The sequence below is a fragment of the Panthera pardus genome, unplaced genomic scaffold (genome assembly GCF_024362965.1).
Source record: "Panthera pardus isolate Hobbes unplaced genomic scaffold, ASM2436296v1 HiC_scaffold_27, whole genome shotgun sequence".
NCBI lineage: Eukaryota > Metazoa > Chordata > Mammalia > Carnivora > Felidae > Panthera > Panthera pardus.
This window is the reverse complement of record NW_026526843.1, coordinates 109,947,807-109,965,226: the sequence shown is the minus strand read 5'-3', so window position 1 is coordinate 109,965,226 and position 17,420 is coordinate 109,947,807. Positions and strand designations below refer to the sequence as shown.

General features: G+C 44.3%; 2 protein-coding genes across 12 annotated transcripts in view; both read right to left on the bottom strand.

The window, feature by feature from the left end:
- Window positions 1-10,731, bottom strand: part of PHKA2 (phosphorylase kinase regulatory subunit alpha 2) — a 70,823-nt gene extending 60,092 nt beyond the window's left edge. For 5 of the 8 annotated variants that reach the window (XM_053891784.1, XM_053891786.1, XM_053891785.1 and 2 more), the window contains exons 1-2: window positions 10,618-10,728; window positions 9,969-10,168 (exon numbers count right to left, since the gene is read on the bottom strand). In XM_053891784.1, the coding sequence (XP_053747759.1) occupies window positions 9,969-10,046 (78 nt within the window). In that variant the 5' untranslated portion in view covers window positions 10,047-10,168; window positions 10,618-10,728. Of the gene's footprint in view, window positions 1-9,968; window positions 10,169-10,617 lie in introns of all 8 variants that reach the window. The other 3 variants (XM_053891790.1, XM_053891792.1, XM_053891791.1) reach the window with 2 other exon arrangements.
- A 3,792-nt stretch (window positions 10,732-14,523) lies between these two features.
- ADGRG2 (adhesion G protein-coupled receptor G2) overlaps window positions 14,524-17,420 on the bottom strand; it is a 122,255-nt gene continuing 119,358 nt past the window's right edge. For all 4 annotated transcript variants that reach the window (XM_019431651.2, XM_019431652.2, XM_053891782.1 and 1 more), the window contains one exon: window positions 14,524-16,275. In XM_019431651.2, the coding sequence (XP_019287196.2) occupies window positions 16,097-16,275 (179 nt within the window). In that variant the 3' untranslated portion in view covers window positions 14,524-16,096. The remainder of the gene's footprint in view (window positions 16,276-17,420) is intronic.

Genomic DNA, 17,420 nt, shown 5'->3' with positions numbered 1-17,420 from the left:
TCAAAGGCGGCCAAGCAATGCTGAGACATACTTGATCATTTGAGGTCCCGATTCCAGCCGTGCCTGAATCCAGAACAATCCCTCGGACTTTTCAGTTATTTGAGCAAGAGATCCTCTTTTGTGCTTAAAGGCTGTTTGAGGCGGGTTTCAGTCATTTACACCTGATAGAATCCTGACAAATGCAATCATGAATGTTTAAATGGCCAAAGTGAAGTAGATACCATAATTTATTTGATGCTGTTAAAGACATCCAAGGTTGCGGCAATATTAAAGCAAAATACAGACGCCTGACGGTAGCCCCACAGTACTTCACATTGTCCAATTCAATTTCTAGCTGGAGGGCACGGAGATGGATGTGGTCTATGCACCAAAATTGGCAGAGTATAAATTCCCTCCTCCCCTACCGCTGTCCCACGAGAAGATTGGAATAGCTCCTTACTGATGTTCCTGCCTCTAGTACTGGTCCCTTCCAATCTATCCTCCACAAAGGAAGGTCGCAGAAAGAACTAGAATCTCAATAACTGCCCTGCTCAGAATGCTCCAATCCTACAAAGTAGGCTCATCAGGTGCAGCCTCCTCCTCCCACATCTGGCCCAATCACCTGACACTCCTTCCTTCGCCCCTGCCCCCAAGCTGGAATTCGTTTCCTGCCCGCACTCGCACACTTCCACACACTTCCGAGCCCGTGGGCCCGGAATGTCCTCACGCCAAATGCCTCCCCACACACTTGCTCCTCTGTGAAGCCTCCCGGCTGGCTCCCTTTTCCTATACTCTGTGACACAGAGGTCAGAGGCTTCCAGCTAATCTCTGCCCTCAGTCCTTTTTCCTTTAGATTAAGAATGGCTAAGACCATGTCACTGCCTTGCTCAGTTCCAAGGAAGAAAAGTACAATTCGATTAGTCAAATGAAATACCTAGAAGAAACTAGGACAAATATTGAAAATACATGATTATTCACTATCATCCCCCAACTCCAACCCCATGTTGGGAAGCAAAAAACAGAAAGCGAAAAATTCTGATATTAAAAACTCCAAAAACTGGTTAAATTCATTTGTCATGCTGAAATTTTATTCTAGCAACTACCATTTAAAATATTAAAGGGGACAGGAAAGGGCAATCAATGCCTTGGACTTGAGATGTTTTTTAGGGTGGGAATTCCAAAAGCCTTTGTCTTAAAATGATTACATCTGGGGCTCCTAGCTGGCTCAGTCAAGTAGAGTGTGTGACTCTTAATTTCGGGGTCATGAGTTCAAGCCCCACACTGGGAGTGGAACTTAAATTAAAAAATAGAGTGTTAAAAAATAAAAAGATTACATCTCTAATTGAGGCCACGGGCTGTGTAACACTTTATCAGTTTAAAAAATAGGTTTTGTATCATTTGATATGTAAACCTTGGGCATTCAGAGAATAATGCTGAAAACGGAAACTCTAATATGCAGCAGGCCTCATGCTTTTACCTAAGGAGATCACAGGTGGGCAACTTTTCCTTTCAACTGATGTCTTTTTCTAAACTGCTGCTTAGCAGACTTTCCCCTCTGGGTTCACAAATAATACACACCTCCAAGGTGCCCCGGGCCTAGGCACTTGCACCATCTCCTATGACTGAAGGATGGCTTCCAGGGAAATAAACTAGGTCAGGAGCCAAGTACTGCAAGCGCCCACTTCAATCCAGTTTTCTTCCAGCTTCAATCCAGATCCCACTGCCCATCTCAAAACTTTCGAAACGTACGGAAACTGGCTGGGCCCCTTGGCTACCATCAAATGGACAAAGGATTTTACCACCGTCTTAGGCTATTTTATTTCTTTGCCTCTCTCGCCGATCCCTGTAGTAAAGTGGGGGATGACTGAGATGTCAGTCCGTAGCCAGCTGTGAGAAGTGATGGAGTACAAACGCGGTGGGGTTGCTGGGATCCTCTTGGCCGACACCTGAAGTCCGAGGTTTCAGGGATTGCTGGGTACCACACTAGTAATGCTTCCCCCCCACAGAAGAGTTGTGGGCATCGCTATTTATTTGCAGCTCTAAGACTGACTTTGATTTCATTAGGCTCAGGTTCAGAGCACCAAGTACCACACGTCACTGCGAATCTGGACTCACTAGAGGATCTACTAGGAGTTGACTGATGGGCTTTGGGGGGCAGGGAGGTGGAGGTCCATGAGACTCCTGGAAATTCTTCATGAGCATTTTTCTCAGGAGACAATAAAACATTCAGCTCTCACCAAGCTCCCAAATGGCTCTGTAACTCATTTGATTAAGAACCACTACTCTACATGTATGTTACAAACATTAATTACGTTCTGTCCACCCAGTGTGAGGCAGACGTGATATTTATTTCGCTCTGTGACTTTCACTAATAGAGTGAAATAAATATCACGTCTGCCTCAGAGTATAAAGAAAGGGCCTATGAAAGTTTCACTATTTTAACAGGCAAAAATAAAGGGCCTATGAAAGTTTCACTATTTTAACAGGTAAAAATAAGGAGAATGCAACTTTTAATTGGTGTTCACAGCAATCTGGTGTATCTAAAGTATTTCTCTCCATTCCTCTCATCGCAGGGCTGTCGGCTCACCAGAAGGATGGCCTTGAAAAAGGTCCCCTCAACTCTCCTGGCTGAAGTTTTTAGCTATAAAAGGAAACCAGTTGATCTAACTAGATGATCTTTTGGATTCCTGCAAAACTGGAAACAGTTCTAAATCTCTCCCGTGTATGGGTTATTACAGTCCTCTATTTGTTAAGTGGAAGATTCAAGGGCTTTTTTCATTCAATTACTCAAATGTTTTCATCTGGCACTAAAATATTTAAAAGCTGTCCTGAAAAGAGCACAGCAAAAGCCCTCCTCCTGGCACCCAAAAGAGCTGAAGTAGGAGATGGCAAAAGGCAGGGCACTGAATTATGTGAAGGAAAAGATGTCATCCGTTCAGTACTTTCTCCAATCAACACACAGAGCAGACAGCCATCTATCGGCCCTAAAAGGGCTCGGGGATCCTAAGGGATCTGGGGACCACACTCCTGAGAACCACTATACTACTTCAAAGCAGGAGTGGATTTTTCCTATTCATGTTTTAGAAATTCTTGTAAGTACGTGTCCCTAAGCAAGGAAGAATATTATTGGGGATGCTTTTAAAGTTCTACATACGCAATAGCAGACTATACTTATTCTTCTATAACTTGTTTTCACTCAACTTTAAATTTCTGAGTGCTATCCAATTTGATACATGTAAGTCTAGGTCACTCATTTTAAGTGCTATATGGTGTATGGCTATTGTGTGGCTAGATATCTCTATTCGTCCTTTCCCAAAGTGATGAACACTTAGATTGTTTCTAATTTTTCCCTCTTACGATGCCTCAACAAATGTCCTTGTACATGTCTCCTTGGGTAACAGGTAAGAGCACATCATTGGTATGCATAACTACATATGGACCTCCTGGGTCACGTGATATGCATCGCTTCAATTTCACCAATATCTCCAAACCGTTTTCCAAGGTGGCTGTACCACTTAACAGTCTGTAACTTACATTTTAAGGCACAGACTACTAGCTAATCACTAATTGGATTTCCTCTTCTTCTTAGGCCTTCAGCTATACTGCATTTCCCATCCTCCCCTGTAGTTAGATGCGACCATGTGTTTGGGTTCTAGCCAAAGGAACCTGAGTGAAAGTGAAGTACGCAACTTCCATGCCTTGACCGTAAAACTCTCCCATGAACAATCTTCCGAACTCTTTCCTGATCCACCAGCTGGAGGTCGACATTCAGGGTGACCTTCGGAGCTGCACACTGAAGCTGGCAGAGCCACTGGTAGCCCAGGTCTCTAGATGACACCGCTACTGACCTGGACCCACACTGGCTGTTACATGAGTGAGAAATAAACTTCTGTGTTTATTCAATGAAATTTTGGGCTTTGTTCGGTCTATCTTAACTAGTGCCTCTTCCATGAGTAGCGTATGACAATTGCCCCTTCTCTATAACCTTGTCAACACTTAGAATTATGCTTCCAAACTGCTGCCAATCTGTCAGTGTGTATTGTCTTGATCTGTTAGAGTTCAAGATACTAGCGAGGTTGAGTCATCATTTCACATATTTATTAGTTTCCTCTTCTGTGAACTGCCTATTTATATTATTAGAATACAATCACGGAAATAAAATATATAAAATTACTATAAATGAGAAAGAGAATCAACTTAATTAAAGGGAAACTATGAAATAGGACACTTGGACTTAAAATATTTTTTGGTTATTTTGGAACTTCTCTTTGGTGTTAGGAGAAGTAATGAAAGGAGAATATTTACAAACACAGAAGCCAAACAATAATGTCAACTGCTATCTAATCAAATTGAAACAAGGTCTCAAGTAAAAATTGAAACGTAAATCAATCAACTATAAGTGGCTGGCTCCCTAAAGACTCTTTTAGGATTAAGCTTCTGTATTCATTATTTATTAATCACCCCAAAACTTACTCTAAAAATCGAGAATTCTAGTTACAGTAGTTTTGGGTTTCCTATGGCATTTATATCTGCAAGTATCATCTCTATCCTGCTCATTTGTTTTTCATCTCTGTTATGTGGGTCACAATTACAGTGCTGAATAGAAGGAACGATAGTGGCGATCCTTGATGTCCTTGATTTTAAAGATATTGTTTCTAATCTTTTGCCAATACATTAGTCATGTTTGCAGATTTTTTTAAACAATTTTCCTTTATCAGGATAATACAATTCCCTGGAATGCCTAGTTTGCTAAGAGGTGTTTGTAATAAATCATTTCAGATGCTGAATTTTATCAAAGGTTTTTCTACACTTACTGAGATGATCACACTATTTTCTCCTTTAATTTGATAATGTGGCAAAATGCATTAGATTTTCTTATAGTAAATTTCTTAGTATTCCTGGGTAAACTCAACTTGATTGTGATGCATTTTTTTAAACAAATTATTGGGGTTTTTTAAATGTTTATTTTTTTTGAGAGAACAAGCACAAGCAGGGGAGGGGCAAAGAGAGGAGGGGGACAGAGGATCTGAAGCAGATTATGCGTTGACAGCAGAAAGCCCCAGGAGAGAGCCTGACATGGAGCTGGAACTCACGAACCATGAGATGAAGACCTGAGCTGAAGTCAGACTCTTAACCAACTGAGCCACCCAGGAGCCCCTGTGATACATTTTTTAATACACTGCTGGATTTATTTTATTGAGTATTTCACTTTGTATTTCACATCAATATTTATAAGTGAATTTCCTCCCTAAATATTATTTCTCATTATGTCTTGTTTGCCTATGGTATCTTGGGATATTGGCCACAAAGGAGGAGTTAAGAATTATCCCTCTTTATCTTTTATCTGAAACAGTTTAAGATAGGAGTTCTCCGTTAATCCTTTGCACCCACCCCTCTCACTCCATTGTATTCACTGGGCAAAGCCCCACCTCTTGTTAAATCTGACTCTTTGCCTACTCTGGGGGTGCACCTGAGCAGCTGAATGTGGCTGGAGAAAAACACAGCCATAATTTCCACTGGAAATTAATGACCCTCCAGTGCTGTCCAACAATCCTATTAAAAATCCCTGATTTCCTTGAGAAGGAAGGACTATTTTATACCTGCTCCTCTCTCTTCGATCCTCCAATAACTCCTCCCCATCTGTACCCCTGGCTGATGACCATGCCTTATGTTTCAATGAGAAAGTAGAAACAATAAAAGAGAACATGGCGCCCATGCACCCTGCCTTCCTTCTTGTTTTGATGAATAAACAATCTGTGCTCCTCTTTAAGGTCACCTACCACGTGTGTGCTACACTCCACCCCTCTCACTCGTTCAAGGCCTTTGCTCCAGTGATTTTCACTCTGCCTCTTCTCAGTCTTCCTTGGCAGCTGGTCATCTTCTGGATCTTTCCACCTCTGTAAAGCTCCTCTTTGAACATCATCTCTTCTCTGTCTACACTCACTCCTGTAATCTCATCCAGCCTCATGGACCTTTTAAACACCACATATAAACCAATATAACTCCCAGATTTTTATCTCCAGCCCAGACCTCTCCCTTACTTCTAGATTCATATATTCAATTGCCTACTTGCTACGTCTACTTGGATGCCTAATGGGCACCTCAAACTTAATAAAAACTCCTTATCTTCCTCCCGAAGTTTGTTCTTCCACAATCTTTCCCAACTCAGTAAATGGCAATTCCATCCTACCAGTTGCTCAAGCCATTAACCTTGGAGTCATTCTTGACTTCTTTCTTCTACACACCTCACACCCAATCCACCAGTAAATCCTGTTGCCTCTACAAAATTTCCCCCAAACGCCACCACTCCCAGTGGTCTCCACTGCAACCACCCTTGTCCAGGCCACTGTGGTCCAACTGCAGCAGCTTCTCAATTGGTCACTCTGCTCTGCTTTGTGACCTCTTACAGACAATATTCTATGCAGGTGATAGCGGGATTCTTTTCAAACATTATTCAGATGTCACTCATCTGCTCAAAACCTGCTCATGGCTTCACTTCTTAGAATAAAAGTCAAATTCTGGGGCACCTGGGTGGCTCAGTCGGTTGAGCACCCGACTTCGGCTCAGGTCATGATCTCGCAGTCCATGAGTTCAAGCCCCGCATCAGGCTCTGTGCTGACAGCTCAGAGCCTGGAGCCTGCTTGGTATTCTGTGTCTCCCTCTCTCTCTCTGCCCCTCCCCCACTCAGGCTCTGTCTCTCTCTCAAAAATAAACAAACATTAAAAGAAGTTAAAAAGTAAATAAATATATAATACCTCTCTCCTTAATGTGATAAAGGCCTAAGAATGCTTTAACCTACTTCCCATTGCTCTGCTATGTTATCTCACAGTATTTAATTCTATCTTTTTTAAACCTCCCCCAAACTGGACTTTACTATTATTATTACTATTTGTTCCCTGCTCCATGTTTTGGTTATCCCATTCTTTTCGTTTTAAATTCCATTGCCCCTAAATAAATAATACTCAGTTACTGTTCTTATTTCTTAATTATATGCTTTTTATAATAATCTGCAGTTACGGTCACTGCCTCGATCACTTTTTCTTTCTAATCCATATTCTCTTATCACTACTTTGTGCTTAACACTTTTATGACCCTTCAAACAGAACTTATATTCAAGAAATGTACATTTAATGTTTATCTGGACCAAAATAAATCTGAGAATTTCTTTTTTTTTTAAGTCAATGATTACTTGAAGATACTTCCTGGAGTGTATATTTATACTCTCTGTGTATATGAAATCCTATCTGCAAAAGAACCCTTTTATAAACATAGCTCTTCTTTGCCTTAAAAATTTGAGTAATATTTAGTAGCACATGTATGTGGCAAATGACTAATGGAAAAAGTTGTTCTCTTTCACAGATACAGGAAAAGGAATTAGTTGACACGCTATTGCCTCTAACAAAAGAATGTTTAACATGTTTAACACTGAATGATTCCTAACGAGTGAAATCAATTTAGAAAGCAAATCAGAAAACAGAATTCAATGAAAAACACCTCATAACATCTCCATACATCTACAGGAGATGGGGAGATACAGCATCAATTTAGAAACCGTTAGTCCAGCTCATTCATTTTTTTAGTATGGCAACATATGCATAAAATTGCCCATTCATTTTTAGAGTGCTTAGGTGACCGAAGATCACTCAGCAAGAGGATGAAACTCTAAATGGGTTAAGGGTCTACAACTGTGAAGCCCAGCTGTTGGGGCTGGATGGGTTGGGGGCGGGGTGGGGGGCGTGATTCTGTGAATGCAGACTCCTGGCATTTCCCAGCAGGATGGTACGCAGAGGATTCTGGTCAGCCGCAAGAGTACAGAGGGCAAATCTGAGAGCTTTTCACCAACTACCCCCCAAATAAATACAACTAAAGGCTAAGATAACTTTCTTTTAATCATTAAAACGTTGGAGAGGAAAGTCCAACGCTGCACGTTTGCTCTAATGAGGCAGTTCTTTTGCTCCCGAGAGAAGGCAAGCCTGGATCAATGGCTGGGTCAGAGCCCGCAGGAAGTATTTGATCAACAAGGATTTAATGGTTCCTTTCACGAGCCTGGAACACTGCTTAACTCAAAACGTACAAAACTGATGAGGCCTCTGTGCTTAAGGATCTCACTGCATCAATGGGGACACATAATCATGTTCACGGACTAGAAAGCAATTAGTGGTTGTATCAGGGCCTTCAAGAAAGGGAGTATTATGGCCCAGGGTGGTGAGGTGACGACGTGTGGCCCAGGTATGTGTGGCCTATGTCAAAGTCATAATACCACCAACAGCACTATTTACTGTTGGCCTACTGGGCGCCAGGCAACATACTAGACCCGAATTTTCTTCACAATACCTCAATGAAGGTAGGTGTTACTGTTCCCATTTTACAGATGCGGGCGTGGACTTAAGAGATGTTGAGTAAAAGCTAACACATCATTCAAGGCAGAGCCGGGGACACAAACACGGGTGTGACACACGAACCAGGCTTCATCACTTCTCCTTATAGCCCCTTCCATGACAGTAATGAAGGGAAAAACGTTTCAATTTGAATTTTAAAACAATCTGCCGATGTAATTATAATATTTTCCAAACGGGAAGGCAAAGAGTAACCACCCTTTGCCCGCCTGTTCCTTGTTCAATTCTCAACTTGAACATCATCTCTTCCAGGACTCTACCCCTGGTCCCCAAACTGGGCTAACCTCCCCCAAATAAGGACCGCAATCCGTGTGCAATTTCTAAAGCCAATAAGCTCTGAAAATTTAAAGTCTTTTCCTAAGTTTGTAGCAAGCTTGGTGGCAAAAGGTGACCTGAACTGATGTGAAACTATTTAAGTCTTTGCTTTTCCTACTCAGTGCGATTATTCACATTCGGGTGTGAGAAAAATGGGTCCAAGGGATGCTTCCCATTGCAGTTATTAAAGACTATATGTGTATATTACCTTTCCAAAATCCAAACATTTCTGACTTGCAAACATCTGGCCCCAAGGATCTCAGACAAAGGAGTCTGGACCTACACCTTATGCACAGATCGCACCATACTACGAGGATTTATTCTTTTCGTAAGTCCAGCACTTGACAGAGTGCCTTGCATATAATAGGTACACAATAAATATTTCCTGAATGAAGAAATGAGACTGAGAAATTGGTTAAGAAGGGAAAATGGTCAGTGGCTTGGGAATGATTACAGCTCCGACTTGTAGCCTGAGCCTCTACTCATGGAATGCCACTTCCTTCTCAGACATGGAGGTCCTATAAATAGTTGCTGCTGATTGAGGGCAAGGGACATAGCTGCTGTCCTCACTAGGAATAAAAATAGTCCAGTGGTCTTAACATGATGGGCCCACATATCACTTTAGCCCAGTAATACAGAACAGCAGGCATATTCATACATCAGACCACATGGGCAGCCTCACAGGTCCCCTTAAAGCTGGGAGCAGAAGACCTGCGTTTGGCTCAGACGGTAACCTTTCTGGCCTGTGGTTTTCTCACCTGTAAAATATCAACCAGAGTAACCCCTGAGGTCCTCCCAGGTGGGTCTCTAACAAAGTGACTCAAGGAGCAGCAGCAGTCGCCCCACTCTCTTGAGGCCGGATGCAAACCTCAGGAGGTTCTTCGCTCCTGTCTACTGCCCTGGCAGTCCGAGTTCCCCATCCTTATTCAGTGTGCTCTGTCCAACCTATACACACCCCCTCTCTCACCCCCCAAAATGGACAGTCAATGCAAAAAGACGCATTTTTGTGTCCAGGGCACGGGGTCGGGGGGGGGGGGGGGGGGGGGGGCTCGGTCTTCGATCCCAAACAGGGGTCAAAGAATCTGTGAAGAGTGGCCACACAGCACTTCAGTCCCCTGAAAGAGGATGGGGTGGAATGGGGGTGAGGGTAATCACTGGCCAGCAAGCTCTGGATTTGAAGAGAAAAACCTCTTAACTGCAAAGTCTCAGGACGCGGGAGGGGATTGGGTAGGAGAGTAAGTGCCACGAAGAGGGCAGCTTGGGGTGGTCCTTCCTTACCTGGTAGCACAGGATGGTTTGCTGTACCAGCCGCGCGTATCCATCCAAGCGGACTCCGGAATTGCTCCTGCTCCTCATCTCCGCGTGCTGCCCGAGCCCCGGCGCCCGACGGGTTGTGCAGAGGTGGGACGCCCGGAATGAGGCCGCCTAGCGGGCCTGGTTCCCAAACACTCACAGCCTCGTTGTTCTCGGGATGGAGCCTGGCGGTGGGAGGTCGAGACTTTTTAAAATGGAAGAAGCAAAGTATGCTTGGAAAGCAAGCCAACCAGAGTTTCACTCTTCTGGAAGGCGCGGAGGCGGCGATGGGGGCTGGCGCTAAAGCGGTCCCGCCTTGACCAGGCCCGCCGCACGCCCGACGCCCGCGGGTCCCGGGCTGCCACACGGGAGACGCGGGGAACTGGGCTCTGGACGTGAGACGACAACGACCCCGTCGAGCCTTTTCTGCCTTCCAGAGGTCTTGAAGAGGCCCCGGGGCGGGCCGCCAACCCTACCCAACCAGCCTGCCGCAGCACACTTGCCGCCCCGCCCCCGCCGCGGAACGCAACCTTCCGAGTCGCGGCTCGAGGGGGAAAGAAAACGGGGTGGCCCACGGGAGCAGCGGAGAACCTGGCTCCGGGCGGGAACTCGGTTGCCTCCCTGAGCCCCTTACCTCCCCGCCGGCCGCCGACCGCCGAGCCCCGAGGAAACTGGAGAAACAGGCCCTTCCGCGGAGACCACCTGGACGTCCTGGGCCCGCCCCACGCCCCACCCCTGGACCCGCCTCCAGCTCCGCCCCGCCGCGGAGCGGAACCCGCGGAGCTGGGCTTGAGGAGCAAGGTAAGCGGACCGCTTTGCCAGGGGCCCCGAACGCCCCTAAAACCGCCCACTTGTGGCCCCGCCCCTCCCTGGGATGAGCTCACCAGCGCGTCGATGAGCCCGCCTTCCAGCCCCGCCCCGCAGCGGAGCAGAACCCTCCGCGTGTCGGGGATAAGAGCCGGGGATGAGACGCCAACCTCATCGGAGGCGGGAGAAGTAGGCCCGCCCACCGCGGCCGCCTGAGCGCCCGATCGCGGGCCAGGATCACAACTGTGTACCTGGCCGCGTCCCCACCTCCCTGCAGAAGCAGAGTAGCGGGGCCCCTCAGGGAAGGAAAAAGGGGATGTCGGGGCAGAGTTCCCCGGCTGCACCCCCCGCCCCCCCACTCCGGCTTCTGTAGCGCCGCCCCTGGTCACTGCCCTTGAAGTCAGGCCTGCTGTCCACCTCCTATAGGCCTACAACTTGAAATTGGCGTCACAGTTTTCCGTAGCGGCTAATAACCTACAGTTCACAGGCTTTGACCCAGTGTTCATTTTCCAACAGCATCTGTTCCGCGGGACAGCTCGGCTAATGGAATTTTCACAAGTCTTCTGCTAGTCTCCATGCATTTACTATATGCTTGACCTAGTAGGCCATTCTTCCTCCTCCTTTTCCTCCTCCTCACCTATTTACTGAAGCCTATCCTTTAAGGGCCAACTCAGTTCCCCCTCCTATAATAAGCCCTCCCCATTCTCTGAATTCCCACAATTTCTTTGTAAGAACTTAGGTTTTGGAGTCAGTTCAAATTAAATTCAAATTACGGGTTGTGCCATTTACAAGTGTGAGCTTGTCTGCCATTGAAGCTGTTTGAAACTCAACATTCCCTTCCGTAAAATGGGGATAATAGCACCTACCTCCTAGGGTGGCCAACATCAAGAGGATGGATATAAAGCATTTAGCACCATGCCTGGCTCATAGAAAAGTACTTCATGAGTCGTCATAGTTGTTTTCATCCATCATTTGACAATGTACTGCCTCATATTGTTAGTTTTCAGATAAGGCATGCTTTTCTAATGATTGTAAGTTATTCATTGAAATAGTCTTTGATATCTCCTGCCATGTCTGGAACAGTGTTGAGCATGTAGTGTGGCTCAGTGTTGAATGAATGAAAGAAAATCCGTCCTGCTAACTGGGTCCCCTTAACTGAGTTCACTTTAGAAATTCCATACCATAAATCTATGTCACTCAACTAAAGCATCAAACCCCTCATCATCTCACATACTTTTTTCTTCCTATTGGCTCTTAAAGTATGCAGCAACCCATGTGATATGCCTCCATGCAGAATTTGCTATGGTCTAGGGGTGAAATGAGACATTGTTATCACCATTCAATCTCTTCTGGAATATGTACTCTTACTAGAACTCATATATTTTGAATCAAAAAGCTGGGATCCTTGCTTCGTTACTGTTTTTGTTCATACTGAATGCTTCTTCAAGAGTCCATTTTGCAGCCATGGGAGGCAATAACTGATAACCTTTGCTCATTATCTGGCATTTCCATCCAGTATGGAAACATTTTTAGTTTATCTCATTCTTAGTAAATTCTTCTGTGCACACATATACCCCTTTTGGTGTATAGCTAGTCTTTATGCTTAAGCTTTGGCCTGTACTTTAGTGAATATTATCATATAAGCTATATTTTTCAATAAGCTTGAAATCCAATGATAAAACCAAGAAGGAAGGCTACAACTGTTTACCTTGTAAATTTCTATGCAAATTTTGGGCCATAAACTGTGCTACATAAAAATCAGACTCACATCTTAGTATCCTATGTCCCTAAGATACAAAACCTCCATATATTGGTTTCCATATCCACAAAGCTTTTCTCTGGCTGTGATCCAACAGAAACCTGTCTCCACGTCATTTCTCAAATATTGGTCAAGAATCAGATATGGAACGTGATGGGGTATGTTGTTGTTTCTGAAGCTGATGCATGATCTTCGTAAACATGAAAGCCCCAAACTGGACTCGGGTAGCACCCCATTTGACTTCTCAGACCCCATCCAGAGCGTCTGCCCCATTGTCCTGCCATGGGGGCTGAGGCCAATGAAGTTCCCATTGGGCCCCATGTCAGCATCCAAGGGAGAAATCATCCAATGTTTCTTCTTGAAGGCTCAAGTTTTTGGGTCTAAAGAAAAGCACTCCATCTTTGACACAGGGGAGAGGGTTCATTCTAAATCAATTTGCTGAAAATAGCCAATTTGCCAGATTTCATTATTTTTTTGGCAGTTAAATTTTTGTTGACTGGAGGTCATTTTCATTGCAATATTTTAAAGAACGTACAACTTGTCTCTATTCCAGGGTCCTGTAGCTAGTTTGAGACTAAGAGGTAAAGAGGAGAAACACCGGGGACTGTAAGATTTCTTCTCAGTGACGAATATGTAGATATATTTAGAAGAATATATTCTGAAAGAATGTATTCAATTTTTGTCTGGCCCAAGTTTTTAATGCTTTACCTACAGAAAAGGAAAAAGAATCTAGTGACAAGAATTCTGCCCATTCAAGATTATGTTTTTGTATCCACCCAGTCTTTCCTTTTTCCTCTCCTTCAGACTCCAACTACATCAGCGTGGAGCTGAGGCAGAGACATATTGAACAGTCCTTAAAATGCCGTCATGGAGAAAAAATGGCAACACACGAGTCCAATCGGTAACTTGTTCATTCAGTGAAGCAGTCCTTTGTCCAAATGGCCTTCAAACCAACCTGCTTTCTAGGCAACCTCATTAGATACAACCTAGTATCCCAAATGAAGCCATGTCACCATTTTTGCTAAGAGCCGTCATGAAAAGTCATGAACAGCCTTCGGCTTTTGCTAAGAGCTCGCTGAAGTGAAGAGTTACTTTGTGGGATTAATGACTGCAGTGTGTTTTGGGGAAAAACACTTCTCAAATGTTCTGAGGAGATTCTTCAAATTCTGGTCAGTGCTGTGACACTCCTCGCCTCCTCACACTGGCACTTCTCTCCCTTTCGATGGAATCTCAGACTGTGACGCCAATTTTAAACTCAAAGGAGGATGCTTCTCGGGGACATTCTCTCTGTCCTGCCCCTTATCCGTGTGAAGTAAAAAAGTAGACAAGAGAATCTGGCTTAAGGCCCACGGCCGAGACACAAAACACAGCAGGAAAAATGAGGGGGCGATGGACAGGATCTAAAGAATGTTGGAATTGTGCATTCTTTGGTGTATGCTTTGATCACATCATGTGCAGGAGATCTGGTTTCTGAGCTCTCATGCCCAGATCTAGAGTAGCTCACCACCTTCCTCATCAGTGGAATCCTCAACATCTTTGGGGCAGCTGAGCATCATAGGAGAGGCTGCTCTAAGACCTCTTGTGGAATCGAGGCCAGTTTCCCCCATTGGTGGCTCCCACATGCTAATCAGTTCCCCAGAAACCCCTGATCCTGTCCTCACCTTCTCGAAATCCTACTGCTGAATGCTGAGGAAGCAGAGACATGGAGGGGATCTAAATCTGGGACTGTGTGGGCCAAAGGCAACATTTGTTAAAGAGGGAATCTTGAAAGAGATCAAGAGGAAAATGAAAAGGCGACCTCAGAAACTGATCTTGTGAGGAAGACCCTTGCTCTAACCCCGCGGTGACTGTGTGTCTGCTGTTTGCCAGGAGATGTTACTGTCACGTTCATCTCAGTCAGGCCACTTACACGCCACGCCGCCAGGGAAAGAGACTGCAAACGCCTTCTCTTTGTGAAGGCTTTCAAACTCAAAGGACTGAGCTACAAATTTATTTTGGCGATTTTAACAGTTTTGTCGATTTTAACATAAATACAAGACAATTAAATAAATCAGAGAAGAAATATTGCGAAGGCAAATCAGCACTCACAGAAGTGTATTACGTTATTACTGTGGTTAACCTGGAATACAACGTTCACTTGAACTATATGCAAGGGAACCTTCGTGAAAGGCCTAACTAAAGGGTTTTGCAACGTTCCTAATAAGGACCTACTCGAGACATTGCTCAAACAGCTGTAGGTGGGAAGCAAGATAAACCCTCTATAACTAGAAACAATCAGGCTTTGATACGTATGGAAACAAGAGCATTGAAGGATAGGTCGTGTTCCCAATAGCTGCTCCCCCTTGTCACTATACATTCTTCAAGACTTCACACCTTTTAAAGAATAATCCTAGCTCTGGCTGGGCCAGAGCGTACCAATCATGACGACTAACAAAGTACTACGCAGTTGCCTTTTAAAGAGCAGCAATATGATTCTTTTCCCCCATATACACCTCCCTTAAAAAGGAATCCTACTCTACTCCCCTTTTCTGAAGGGCTCTGGGGATTTGAGAAGTGGCAGTGTATGTATCTCTTCCACATTCACAATTTTCCTGACAGATGGTCTAGATTACAGTTCCATCCCTCTCTGTGGCCAAGGTGCTAAGCTAAACGTCTTGGTGCAGATTCCCTAATCTGGTGATTAGGCATGAGGTCAGGAGACGGGTGTTGGTATTGGGTGCCGCATGTGGGTGTACAGATGGTATCCTGCACAAGGGTGCACCCAAGAGGATGAGTGAGGCTAGAACATGGCCCCCACTCAGTGTGCCAAGCCATGAGCCCTTGGGGCTGTGTCTGCCCAGTCGGGGCACCTTTTTCCAACTCGCTCAAAGGCACTATATGAGCTAATTGTGGCACTGTCTGCTTACATTTTGTCCAGTCTGGCTGGCATCATTAATTTCTTGATTTCAGTGAGGCTTCTGTATTTCACATCCCATATAATCTCCAAAAGGAGCTTTAGAATTCACTGAACCATCAAGGATTTTCTGAATTATCACATTAGACACAAGAACACAACCACGATTCTACAAAGAAATACATTTACACGGTAGAAAATAAATACAAAAGACGTGGAAGATATCTGACATGTGGGTCACTAGAATTTAGCTTATTTACAACAAATGCATGCACAACTCAACTCACCAACAGGCTGAAGTCAACAGTTGCTTTCTGGGACGTTATCAAAGATGACTTCGCCTCTAAACTGTGGCTGGAAATGAACTACTTTGATTTTCAAGAAGTCTTTCTTACTCTTACTGTGTTGTTTAAACCCAATCTCCTCTTAAAAGGAAGGATAAAAAAAACAAACTGCAAATGTCTAAAAACCATGTCTAAAACCTCTTGGCTTCCTCTTCCAATAACCATCGCCCTTCAATTGGCAAATGCTCCTCCAGAGGTTGCCGAGTATAAAATTAGTTGATTTTCATACATCTCACATTGTGTAAAAGATAAAATCGGACATTTCACACTGTCAAGCATCATGCTTTGATTTTAGAAAAAGGAATCACATTTACTCAATAAAGTGTAAGCTTCCCCGCTTTGAAGTCCTTCTGAGAGCGATACGGCTTTTCCCATTGCACGGATCTTCTTTCTCGTTAAACATGTGCTGCTTTCCAGTGAAATCATGAAGGCACACATCTCCGTTCTGAACACTGAAAGAAACCCCGTTCTTCTCTGAAGACGCATTCCCTATATAAGGAAAAACAAAATTGGTGTCATGGAGTATCCACAGAAAGCAATTAAAAATAAACTTAAGCATCACTTTTTTCTGAAGTAGGCACGTGTAGAATGGTTTTTTAAAAAATATATTTGTTTTTTACTTTGCATTCCTTCTCTAAGGCCACTCAAAGTAAGCAAAACAAACCGGGGAATAAGTCAGAAGCCAGTTCTCTGTGGCATTTTTTTTTTTTTTAATGAAACGGTAGAAAATGAAGCAAAGCAATATATGTGATTTGAAAAGGCCCATTTCCTAACTCTGGTTGATCATTATCGATCCTATGTGTAGTGTATTGATCGCATATCGAGCATACGTATAGTATAACCTGTGATATTCTGGTCTCCCCCAAAAGGTAAAGGTTAACAGAGATCCCCATAGGTCCCCTGACAAGGTTCCTGGTTCCTTAAGATTCCTATGAAATAAAACCTTATACCAGAGAAACCCAGAGCAAAAACAGTTATGGCCAAGAAAAAAATCATCTCTCGTAGACCAAACCAGCCCCTCTGACTACATCAGGACAGGACTGATTCCCAAGAGGAAACTATCAATGACAACCTCAGAGTCTAGGCCAGGGTGCAGCTGGGCATTCTAGAGACATCGAAGTTTGGACCTGGGCCTCCCGTACCGCAAGCAGGCCCCGAACTGTGTGTGACCATTATACTATTAGAAGACAATGTAGAAAGCTGAATAATAAGCCCATTTTTTTAGTTCAGGCCATAATTGTAGTAATAACGGTAAGAGCGCCGAGAACTTTGTAAGTATTATCTCATTACACTGCAGGTTGAGTGCGATTATCATCCCCATTTCACAGACGATGAAACAACGGTTTCAGAAGTCAAGTGCTTGGCACAAGGTTATACAGCTCAGAATTGATGGAGTCAACATGTGATGTTTCTTTCAAACTGTGAGCTTGTGGCCCCACGTACCTAACAACACGGCTGCTGGCACCAAGCCCGTAGAGCAGAACTAAACGTGTCACACACCAACAGGATGATAGATAAGTTCAACTAGGGCATGTGACTGAGGCAGCTATCCTGACCTAGGCATTTTGGTCTGAGGACATCTGGTGCAGGGACAATTTCACCTGGTTTAAGAAACCATTAGCCTTCCAGCTTCT